Source organism: Tachysurus fulvidraco, chromosome 8 (genome assembly GCF_022655615.1).
Source record: "Tachysurus fulvidraco isolate hzauxx_2018 chromosome 8, HZAU_PFXX_2.0, whole genome shotgun sequence".
Classification (NCBI taxonomy): Eukaryota; Metazoa; Chordata; class Actinopteri; order Siluriformes; family Bagridae; genus Tachysurus; species Tachysurus fulvidraco.
Window position 1 is genome coordinate 11,091,791 of NC_062525.1, and position 12,524 is coordinate 11,104,314.

Consider the following 12,524-nt stretch of genomic DNA (forward strand, 5'->3'; position numbering starts at 1 on the left):
GCTACTTGGACATGAGAAGCATCAAAGCATAACACAATGTTTATGAGTTTGTTTATTTTATTTACTTATTTATTTATTCATGTTGGCTGGTTAATTGGTTAATCTGTTTCTGTGTATTGTTATTTATTGCTCCAATTAACTATTTGCAGTCTATAGTTTAATCCCTTTGCCAAATGAAATAGTTAATCATTATGTATTGGTATTAATTGTGGGTAATTACAGGCTGCAAACAGCTGTGAAGTAATTTCCTAAATTAACAAATCTATTAATAGGCTTCATAATGATATAAATGTCAAGGAGAATGAAGACCAACTGAACAATAAGGTGAGAAAATGATTTTTAACACCACTTGCCAGGATGACAGATTTAAATTTCCATGAGCCATTCTCTTGGAACTATCTGCTCAGTTGCTCCTAGGTTTAAAGAGATCAATGTGCAATACCTCTCCACTGACAGGTCTTAACAATATTTGGACAGATCAGGGATATCCATACCATCCTTAAGCACCATCACATCAGCCATATTGGATGGCTTAGATAAACCGACAAGTCAGTTCATCAGAGTTCCTTACAAGGGGCTGAACAGGCCAACAGCAAAGAAATCAAAAACAATTTAATTCTATGAGCCTACAGCAGAGCAGAGAAGAGATGCTATAATGACACACTCTTATATGCTATTTTGCTTAAAGTGTAATGGCATTGCCTGAATGTGTCAGGTGAAATGCTGCTTTATATGGGAGACTGCTATATCACCCAGAAAAGAAGTAGCCAGATTGTCAGGGCATGTACGGTACTCCTCTACATGGCACAGCAGAAAGAGATCCAGGTCCTTGTTTCCCTTAAACAACAACTCGATTAACTCATTCTCTCTCTCTCTCTCTCTCTCTCTCTCTCTCTCTCTCTCTCTCTCTCTCTCTCTCTCTCTCTCTCTCTCTCCCTCTCTCTTTCTTGCTGTAAATGCTATCTAACTCAAAAATTCATGTGCATTTATGAAAGCATTTGCATTGATTATTTATGGATATATGTGGCGGTAACTGGGTGGGAGAAGAAGTCATTTCACCTGTGCATATTTTTAAGAAAAATGTGATTTATAAAGTAGAAATGGCATGCAGGTATGTGTTTGTGGTTTCATATGTCAGGTGTGTGTGTACTCAATTCGATTCAATTTGTATAGAGATTTTACATTTACAGTTACAGCATTTGGCAGACGCCCTTATGCAGAGTGACGTACATACAGTAAGTGCTTAAATCTCTAACATTGAATACATTAATGCTGGCTCACTAGGTTACATACTTAAGATACCATGAGTTTAAAACATTGTTCAAGTTGCAATGAAAAAGTGTCAAATGTTTTTTTTATTTTTTTTTAAATGGAAAAGATAAGGAAATAAGTGCTAGTTAAAGTGTTTCCTGAATAAGTAGGTCTTCAACCGCCACTTGAAAATAGTGACTCAACTGTCTAGGGGACTTCTAGGGGACAGCCACAGAGTGCCAGAATAGAGAAGAGTCTTGTAGTATACTTGCCTCTTACCCTGAGAGATGGTATAACCAGTCGAGCAGTGCTGGTAGATCGGAGGGTGCGGGGAGCAGTGCGAGGAGTGATGAGGGCTGACCAGTGATGAGGGTAGTGCAAGGAGTGATGAATTTAACAATGCACATTGTCTAAATATAAAAAAAAAATGAAAGTTACAAAGTTTAATATTTACATTTATATTGTCTCTGAAAGTAGGAAAATACATAAAGATATCCAAATTCTTCAAAAAAAAAAATGCAAAGCAGCCTCTTTAAAATGCTATTTAGTGTTCACTTGACTGCTCCAAAACTGCAGATCTCCCTTTGTAAACTTCGGTCTGACCCATTCGTTCAGATAAAGTAAGAAGAAAATTTAATTTTGGAAACTATTACTTCAGTCACATTTTCTCTTTCTAATAGATTTTACAGCCTCCTGGTGGTCCAGCAGCAGGATGCCACGTCCCAGGTTTGATTCCCAGGCAGGGAGCTAATCCAGCCACTGAAGAGCTAACTCTTATTGCCGGTCTTAAGCCTGGATAAAATGGGAGGGTTGTGTCAGGAAGGGCATCCGTAATAAAATCTTTGCTAAATCAAATATGCAGGCCAGGTGACCACTATGGTGACGCTGAACAGGGAGCAGCCAAAAGAACAACAACATCATGTTTGGAAGCATTTAGCACATCTGTGAGAGCAATGACACAATGTTGAACTGCATCAGAATAAAAAATGTAATTAAATTAAATTCCCTGTGACACCAAAGATGAAACTCTCTGCCAGCCCATGCAAGATGGTTGTTAATATGTTAAAAACAGCATGGAGCATCATTTATCACCTTCTTTCATAAACTGTGTAAGGTATGTGTAAATATTATCATGAACCAAAAACTGAACTCAAAATTTCTGCTAGATTTGCAAAAGCTTCCTCATACTCACATGCAAATGTTGATGAATGGCAATAACCTGTAAATTGCAAGACATCCGCGCACAACTTATATTCATTTAGTGATGTTACACCCCATTTTAATTTCATGGCTTTGTAAAGTTTGTTTTGTTTCTTTCTTTTTTAATAAATAATAATTAAATTAAATAAATAATTGAATTAAATAAATAATTAATTGATTCATTTTAAAAATAAATAAATAAATAAACCGACATAAATCAACCAATATAAATTAGAATTTACTGAAATAACAAAACATGAATACCTAATTTTTTTGTGTAAAGGCTCCTACAAACATTTTACAGTTTAAGCAATTTAACTATTTATTCTATTTCTTGCCAACAGGGAAAGCCACAGGTTACTCATTAACACAAATCAAACACATTTGGGATTACACTTTTAGACGAATGCTTAACTTTGTGTTGGGGTTTAATTGAATGTGCCTGCAGTTAATTGCTTTCAAGACACTCTAATGTGAAATGAGTTTTCTCTTCAGACTGTTTCTTAAAGGTTTTAACTAAAAACGTTTTTTTTTTTGTGAGATAAATATAAACTAGCCTGATCTAACTTGAGAAATTATGCTGTAGCTATAAACTGCTAAATTCCATGTTATTGATTACCATAACATTAACATGTTTTTTATTTGCCTCAGCTAGCAAGTTTGCTGTATTGGCTTTTGTGCTAAGGAGATGATGATAGCTAACGTTATTATTTTGAACAAGAGGCTCTTATGATTTAGAAATTTATGAGAGATTATGATTAGGATAAGTTTTAAAACATATATTAATATATTGTTGTCTACTTGTAACTGTACTTTTTTGTTTTGTTTTGGGGGTTTTTTTTATATAGTATGACCAACTGTTGTTGTTTTTCTGAAATTTTCCAAACCTAACAAATGGATCAAACACTTAACACTAAGGTGACATATTTCAGGTAGCGCAGGGGTTCAGACAGTGGATAGTGACTTTACACACAAAACAACTTTAAAAACTTTACAACCTTCATTTACACTAATTCACTATCTTTTGTTCTCAAAACTAACCAATTGCTGTTGATGTGGGTGGTTCCACATCCACTAAGTAGTTCCAGAGTGACTTAAAGCTGTGCTCTTTACATAAAAATGGACTGCGGATTTGCAGCACTTGTGATCAAGAAGAAGCATGGGTCTTAGTTCTAGCAAAGTAGGTTTAATTTCAGAGCATCCCAAGAAGCACGGTTATTTTAGCTTTATGAAAGTGAAATCCAACAAAAACAAGGAGTTTGCTAACGAGTCCTGCGAGAACAAAAAACAGCTTCACCTGTGGAGTGAATACAGCAGTGAGAGAAGCAACAAGTCAGAGACTATAAACAGACATGCAAACAAATGTGAAGAAAAGTTTCGGACAAGGTTCGATCCCCGGATCACTGCGAGGTATTACCTATATTATTCAGTTGAATTATGAATCAAATTAAATTTTTTATTTTTATTTTAAATGTTATTTATTTTTGTTGTATTGGGAAATTTGCATCAGAGCTAAACCATTCAGCTTCGTTATTAATTTCCTATATACGTAGTATCATTCAGCACCCTTTACTTCTAATCTATGCATGCTTTTTACATTTAAAATGAATCTCTAAATGCAAGCAAGATATCATTTCATGTTTATATGTCTTCCTGTATTACTGTCTCCAAAGACATGTTATGTCTTTATAATTGTAAGCTGCTTTCATATTTGTGAGATGCATCTCTTTGGCTGCCCTCAGCTTAGTGTCATTTTTCAGGTAAATATGACTCCTAGGAATATAAAAAAAAGCCATCATTCTTTAACAGTTCACTTCACGGCAAGCAGCAAAGTATTTGATAGTCACAGATGTTGGAGAAGAACTTTTCTACAGTCCTGGAAAAATTGTATTGACAGCTTTTGTTTTTAATCGGGCAGATGTGAATTCCATACAGAAGTAGGATTACAAGGATAACTTATCTGAGCTTGTCTTGTGAATACAAAAAAGGAATCATCTTATAATTGTGGTTAAAAACTACATCTGTAGGTGTTTCAATTGGAAATTTTAATTATTGACTACAACTGCAGAGTGCATATAAGAAGAATACAAACCAGTGGCTAATATTTTCCAGGTATGACATCAAGGCTCTGATTGGTCGAGGGAGCTTCAGCCATGTGGTGCGTGTTGAGCACAGATACACACACCAGCCCTTTGCCATTAAACTCTTGGAGGTCGGAAAGCACAAGGGTCGCGATACATGTCATGTTGAGCTTGGGATTCTGCAAAGGGTCCACCACGCTAACATCATCCGTCTTGTGGAGGTGTTTGAAACTCCTCACCGTGTTTATCTTGTTCTCGAGTTGGCCACCGGAGGAGAGCTTCTGGATCGTGTAGTTTCTCGAGGCTCCTTCACAGAGCGTGATGCCACCAAAGCTCTTATCATGGTGTCCAGAGGACTGAGCTACATACATGAACTGGGAGTAATTCACCGGGACTTGAAACCAGAAAACTTGCTATACTACCATCCGGGGCAGGACTCACGCCTAATCATAACTGACTTTGGCCTGGCCTGCTGGTTTCGGAAAAGCCGAACAGTGGAATGTGAGGATGCGGTAACGGGGGGCAGTTGTGTACCTGGAACTTGCAAAGATATTGCTGGTTGTGCTCGGCCACAGAGCGAAGACGACGGGGGTGATGATGATGCCGATAGTTGTGATATTGTAGGGAGGAAGGCAAAAGGTGATGAAGATAATTGCAGATTAGTAGCTGATGGGAAAGCCAGAGATGGGAGCAGCCAGAGAGCCATTAGAGGAGATGGGAGAAAAGATACGAATGGGATCAGCACAGGAGATGAAAGGGAAATAGATAAAAGCTTGGGATTTGACAGAATGGATAAGGGCAGTGATGGAGTGGCGGATCAGATGACCAGTCGTCCAAAATGTTTTGAGGGCACTAAAAGAACTCAAAATGCCTGCAGAGAGGAAAGCAAGACAGATGGGTTAGAAGCTTATAAATGCACAAGCATCAATATAACAGAAGGAAAAGACAGAGTTACTCCAGATATACAAATGCAGTTTTCACATGACAAACTCAAAGACAGAAGACATAATTATTGTATTAATGGCAGAAGAGACAGAGCTGCTAGAAGCTATGACAAATCCACAAACCTGCATTGCAAAGTAAACAAATATTCCAACATTAATTCTGACAGCCAAAAGTCACATGACTGGTCACTGAAGACATTATGCGGTACTCCAGAGTACTTGGCTCCTGAGATGGTGGCTGGGAGGACCTATGGCTGTGAAGTAGATATGTGGGCCTTGGGCGTGATCTCCTACATTGTTCTGAGTGGTTCCATGCCCTTCGAGCAGCGCAGCCAGCCTCGTCTGTTCAAGGCCATTCTTGGAGGCAGCTACAGTTTCCATGGCCAAGTGAGTGTCAAGATGTTTGATTTGCTGCCTCTTTCTCTCTATCTCTGCTTCTATTTAGTCATGTCTCTTCAAGGTCGTCTGTGTAAGAGAATAGCAAGGTCAGATGTGGGTCTGTGACATTGTAAATGCACACATGCTTATGGGTGCCATTATTCTATGGGGGCAATTTTATCATCATGTTTTGATGTGTCTTTATTTCTGAAAAAGAAAGCTAAGCCATAAGTTGTGAAGTACATGTGCAAGGAAAAAATGGAACAAATTAAAAGTTTGCTTTTATTTTTTTTTCACTCTTGAAACCTGGGCTGTTTCAGTATCATTTAAACAATATTACATTCAAACTCAAAGCCTTGGACAAAGACAGAATATGATGTAAAGCAAATCATACACATAAAACGGATTCATTTGATTAGAATAAGTAAACTTTATTAAATAGACCAATCAGCCACTTAGGTGTTTTATGTGTTCTAAAGAGTAGCAATGTTATAGAAATGCATTTTTCAGATTGGACAGATAATGTGTTTGGAAGTAATATGAATACAGATATGTATAGAAAAGGCATCTACACTGCATAGAAGCTTGAGTCTCACAGGACCACATTCATTAACATGAATGTGTGGTGATCCATAGCTACCAGTTTGTTTAGATTAAAGCTATATTCATTACTAGTTTTAAATTCACTAAAACTATATTCATTAAAAAACATAATCGGGTAGTGCAAATAATAACTGCACAAGTGGGATTAAAAAAACAAAAAACAAAGAAAATCTACAGTTGAGTCCAGTTATGGACTGTATTATGTTGAACTGCTGCCTTTTCAACCTCTGGGCTTATCGACTGTTTTCATAGGGGTACAGGATCCTTTTATATCTGGTTTAGGTGGTCACATTTAAGATATTGTTTGATATTAAATATTGATATTTGAAACCAGACACAGACAAGAATTATGAAACTCCTAGGACATGTACATGGGGACAGGTTTACATCGATTGTGTAACTACATATTTATATTTTATATTTGCTATTTATGTCACTGTAGTTCCTGAATAATGTGTTATGGTAATTAACTGAATAACATGCTGAAAGTAAAAACTGAATTCCTGTGTAGAATTGATTGTGTGAAACAGGAATGTAAATTATCTAGAGTGCCATTTATGTAGGTCTATTAAGGATGCAATTAAAAGACAGCTGTAAAGAGGTAATAAAGCAGTAAGCTGAGACCAGTAAACAGTCACATGTAAACCAGAGGGTGAATAGTGTGTGTGCTTTGAGTGTGGTCAGCTGTGTAAACACCTTTTTTTTAGGTCTAGCCAGTACACTGTATCTCAGGTTTAACCCCTGGTCCACACCAGCGCTGGGTGAGTAAGGAGGTGAAGTAGATATCAGCCGAGGTAGCAGATAGAGAAGAAGAAAGGAACAGTGATCACTGGGAATTACCTTGTGGCTTTTATCACCTCCTCACACAACATCTCAACACACGCTCACATACACAATTTCATTTCCACCTGAATGCTAGGACATAATAGTCACTACTGTGACTAGCTACTATGATGAATTGCTTTACTCTGGCAGAAAAAAATAACACAGAATGCAGTTCTTTTATATTTCTCTACTCAAATAGTGCATTTAATCTAATATTACTCTCTGTTGTTCAAGCAGTCACTGTTTTGTACAAGTCGCAGAAATGCAAGGTAAGATAAAAAAGCTCCGAAGTTAATAAAATAATCCAGCTTATTTATTATATTTTGTATTTTAAGTGAGTTCTATTTTATCATTTTATCAGTGGAATGTGTGTTGTGGTCAGTCATTAAACCTACATAACCTTTTTTAATGCTTAAACCATACAGTTGCACCTACATTAAGACCCTAAACTCGTACCAGATATTTAAATTGATGAATGAGCAAACATCCTAGACAGAGAATGGTACAGTAGATGATGGATGAGCAGGCCAGAGTTAGTCACTCAGCTCTCTCAATGTTTTATTGATGTAAGACTTTTTTCTTTACCCTTCACAACAAACATATTAATGGTGCTTGCCTTTACTGGAGAAATGACACAGAATGACTTATGGTGTTGTATTTTACTCTGTGAAATTGGGCACTGTGTGTGTGTGGGGGGGGTGTCTTTCTGTGTGTCTGTGCATGTGTGCATATGAGTGTGTCTGTCTGTCTGTCTGCGCATGTGTGTGTGTGTGTGTGTGTGTGTGTGTGTGTGTGTGTGTGTGTGTGTGTGTGTGTGTGTGTGTGTGTGTGTATGTGTGTCTGTCTGTCTGTGTGTGAGTGTGTGTGTGAGTGTGTGTGAGTGTGTGTGAGTGTGTGTGTGTGTGTGTGTGTGTGTGTGTGTGTGTGTGTGTGTGTGTGTGTGTGTGTGTGTGTGTGTGTGTGTGTGTGTGTGTGTGTGTAATACCTACTCTTTGAATTCCATTCAAAAGACACAGACTTGCAATTGTCAATTTCATGGATGATTAATTGTCATTACTATGCAAGAGAGGGTGTTTGAGCATAGGAAAGCATGTTTGTGTGCTTGTGTGTGAGACAAAGATTCAGGATTGTAAAACTATACATTTTTGCTTAGTTTTACTTTTAATGAGCATGTTTTAAGAGTGTATTTTGAAACTTGAGAAGCCATAATGTACAGTGTACAACATGTCAACATGGCCATAAAGGTCCCACTTTCTCTGTCAAAATAAAAAGTATGAAACATTACTACATGTATTTTGACTAATGATAAAAATGTAAATGTGCGTTCCAATTTAAAGAGAAAAAATGAAATCATTGTAAAACAAGAACCATAAGTCAGTATCTTACGGTCTGCTGATTTTGCTACTCAAACTCTGCTTTATCAACATAAAGTGTGGTGAAGTTCAATACGGTTACTAATCCAGATTCTGTGTTACTTTCCCAAAATATAAAAAATGCTTCAGTAAGAAAAGTTCTCTGGATGTCTAATTTCTCGCTTGACAACAGTCTTAACAGTGGCCACTAAAACAGGTGCAATAATGGAGAAGCTTTAAAACCTAATTTACCTTTTAATCAGCATTTAGCTTTATGTGAAACAACATAACGTAGTGACACAAGCTTTTAATTGTATTCAACAAACACAAACAATACAAATACTATTATTTATGATTGTTATGTGTGGTAGAAACCAATTTCAGGTACATCCTATATCATACAGTTTGATTTTAAACTGGTTACAACTGTTTTAGAATACTTTTTTTAAGACGTAGTTTGGTACAGTGGTGGGTGAGATAATGGTGCAGCAGGTACGATTTGCTGCCTCACACCCAGGGTCCCTGATTCGGTCCCTGATTCGATTCAAGCATGTTCTCAAAATGCCTATGTAGAGTTGTCCAGTTTCTTACATCTTCCAAAAACATGCCAGTCGGTGGATGAACTATCTTAAATTGCCCCTACATGTGTTTGTGCATAATATGTCATCTTATCCAATCTCATCCCGGACTGGCGTATTGCCATCTCATACACAGTATTCCTGTTATAGGCTTCGGCTACACCATGACCTTGACCAGGTTAAAGCACTCTAGATGAATGGAATATTTTGTAGTTATATATGACTTGGGACTTACAATTAAGTGTCAATTTTTTGATTATTGCATTTGGCAATTAAGTGGTCCACATTACTTATGTTCCTGTTCAGAACTCACAGGAAAGACATCTGATTCAACTCAGTGCTTTATTCCTAGGTTTTGTTTGTGTATTGAAGAAGGACAGTAAATATTAAATGTGCTGGCACCTTGCGGGTTTAGTCTAGTTAGACATTTCAGTCTGTTTTATTCTTATATAGTTGTTTCTTTCATTTTAACTACAGAGTGTAGGCTATTCATTAATTCTGTAGAGATAAAATAAAATTAGAGATAAATCAGAGAATACCCAGAACTGGTGACATTTATTGACTAATGTTCCCGCATTCAGATGGTGGCAAGGCGAGAATGCCACAGTGTTTATTGATGCATGGGTGGTGAATTTTGGGTGAATCACACATCTTATCATGCCCGCTTCATTTAAGTTGCAACACTGTTCGCATTCAGTGACATTTTAAAGAAGCTTCTCCTAGCTGATGTCAAATAGAGAGATGTTTTATTTAGATATCTTGAGGATCTGACCCTGTGACCTTACAAAAAAACTGAGAAATGAAATACAGCACTGCAGTCCATGTGAATTGTTAGTTAGTTAGTTAGTTAGTTAGTTAGTTAGTTAGTTAGTTAGTTAGTTAGTTAGTTAGTTAGTTAGTTAGTTAGTTAGTTAGTTAGTTTTAAGGTAGAAAAAAATAATTACAGTAGGCTGATCTTGCCAACAGGACAAATTATCTGGTCACTCTTAATGCGTTTATTTATTTTACACAAAATAGAAGCTAAACCACTTTATTACTTGAGTCATGAATGTTAAAATTAGCTTTGTAAGCTAATTAATACCTTTCTAACATCCCTTTTCTGTCTTCCATACAGCCATGGAACTCAATCTCTAACCAGGCCAAAGACTTCATAGAGCGCCTGCTGAGTGTCAACCCTGAGCAACGAATGACTGCAGAGCAAGCTCTTAAACACCCCTGGCTGCTGAACATGGCTGCCTGCTCCTCTAACAAGAACCTTCATCGGCCAATATCACAAAATCTCTGTCAGAGGGCTTCACGCACCTCCAATTATAGCTCAAGTTCACGTTTGGTCCCTGAGTCACGATCTGTTGTGAGTTCTCGGTCACAATCTCGTCCTGATTCTAGACAATTAGCTAGAATCAGATCTCAGCACAGTGTTGCAGTGTATGCTTAAAGCTCCTGTTCTGAGACTATGAAGAAGCACCAACCAAATCCGAGTAGTTAAAATTGTTATGTCATGGTGTACCTTGTAAATAGCTCCAGTTCCATGTAAATGTAGTGCTACTGTGATACAAGTTATAGTATGTGTTTATTTTAAAATGTTGTGTGCACCTCATAATACACAATTAGGAGCATGTCAGAGTCTTTGTCATAATTAATTAGCATGAAATTATTATACTAGGGACACAAATGCTACAAATACCACAAATTAATTAGCTCCGATTGTAGCTGATTTATCGAAAAGCTAAAAAGTGGTGAAAGTTAGCAGGTTGTTAAAACTTTTTGAAAATATTCTGTTCATTAGGGAATAAATGCAAATAGGATAAAATATAGCCTGACTGCCAATGGTTTTCTCTGCTCTTGTATATTCATGCTTTTTACTTACTGGCATTGATTGCATGAATAAATAACCCTCTAAAACTCTCCCATCTGATCACCTGCTACAAAAAAGACAGTGAAGATTATGCTAAAGATGTGCTTTCTGCCTGGATAACACTTTTATGGGAGTGCCAATCTTCAGCTGCATTCAAAGCCATTTTGGTCAGTGTGTCAACAGTATCTGGAACATTTTACAGCACAGATGGTCCACTCCTTAAATGGGTTTAGGAACTGCAGTCCATTGAAGTAACCCAAAATATTTGTTTTTCTTTCCTGGCTGGTGATTCCACAACAATTTATGTCTGAAAGTGCAAGAGAGCACATTTAGGCATGATCAACTGTGGTATAGTATACGTGAACATGAGCTAGCAGTTGGAAATTGTCTATGACTGGACTGGAAGAAGATATGACGAATTTGGAAGGTGAAAGAACAGACCTGAAAACAGCAGAATGCTATTTTATACTTTTTACACATTGCCGGTCTTTCGCAAATGCCGAATGGTTAGATATTACCACAGACTGGTGTTGTTTGGGTATTGCTAAAACAGGAGGAAAAAAAATCTTAGCATCTTTCTTAATGCCAACTGAAGGGTCACAAAAAAAAAAACTTGTTTTAATAAATTTGAAAACATTGCCCCCTGCTGGAAAATACAGAGCAGGTTTCAGAAACATGACTTAAGGAATAATGCTCTATCCATTATCTTAAACACCACAGGTTGCACATGTTAACGATTTGCATGCATTTAAGCATTTGTCACATACTGGACCTGTTAGTAAGCTACTATAGTGGATTCACTTATAATGTCTAAGGCTGGCCAGGATTTCTACTCTCCAGCATTTTGTGTTAACAATTGAACCCTTTTTAATCCCCAGTTTCACCTTTAGACAAGATGATTTCTATCTATACAGTACTTGTCTAAGTTTGAACAATATTCATCATGTGTATAAACTGTAACTGAAACCTTTTTGACATAGGAGAGCCTTCAGGACCAAGGATTTGGCACTTATAGTAGTTAAAATGTGTTAACAGGAATTTATCTCACATATGTTCCACAACATTAAGTGTAAATACCTGGTTAATTATATGGTGTCATTTATGAAACATTTTAAAACTAGTTTGCATGGATGAGCTGCTGTAGAATTAGAAGACTGCAATGCTTCAGGACTAGTTGCAATTGTAAAATAGTCAGCAAAACTCTAAATAATCCTCAATAATTAAACAAAAACATGTTTTTGTAATGGCTAGAAGGTCCCTTTGTTAGTTACGTAGAGAAAAACATAAACGGAGATGCTGTTGTAATTAATTTGTGAAAATGGACCTCTGCTTCATGTCATACTGTATCCCCACCACACCAAATTTAATTATAACAGTATGTCAATTTAAATTTTATAAATGAAGCTTAATAAAAGGATATTTTAGCCATTACCAGAACACTTTTTTTTTTTCGTTTC

At 36.8% G+C, this 12,524-nt stretch overlaps 1 protein-coding gene across 1 annotated transcript; it reads left to right on the forward strand.

Moving 5' to 3' along the window:
- Window positions 1–4,510: 4,510 nt before the first annotated feature.
- LOC113662568 (serine/threonine-protein kinase H1-like) lies at window positions 4,511–11,050 on the forward strand (the record flags this gene model as incomplete). The annotated part of the gene is made up of 2 exons (XM_027177484.2): window positions 4,511–5,863; window positions 10,327–11,050. Coding segments are annotated over 2 exons (1,674 nt in total), but the record flags the coding sequence as incomplete, so codon positions are not given.
- Window positions 11,051–12,524: the final 1,474 nt, after the last annotated feature.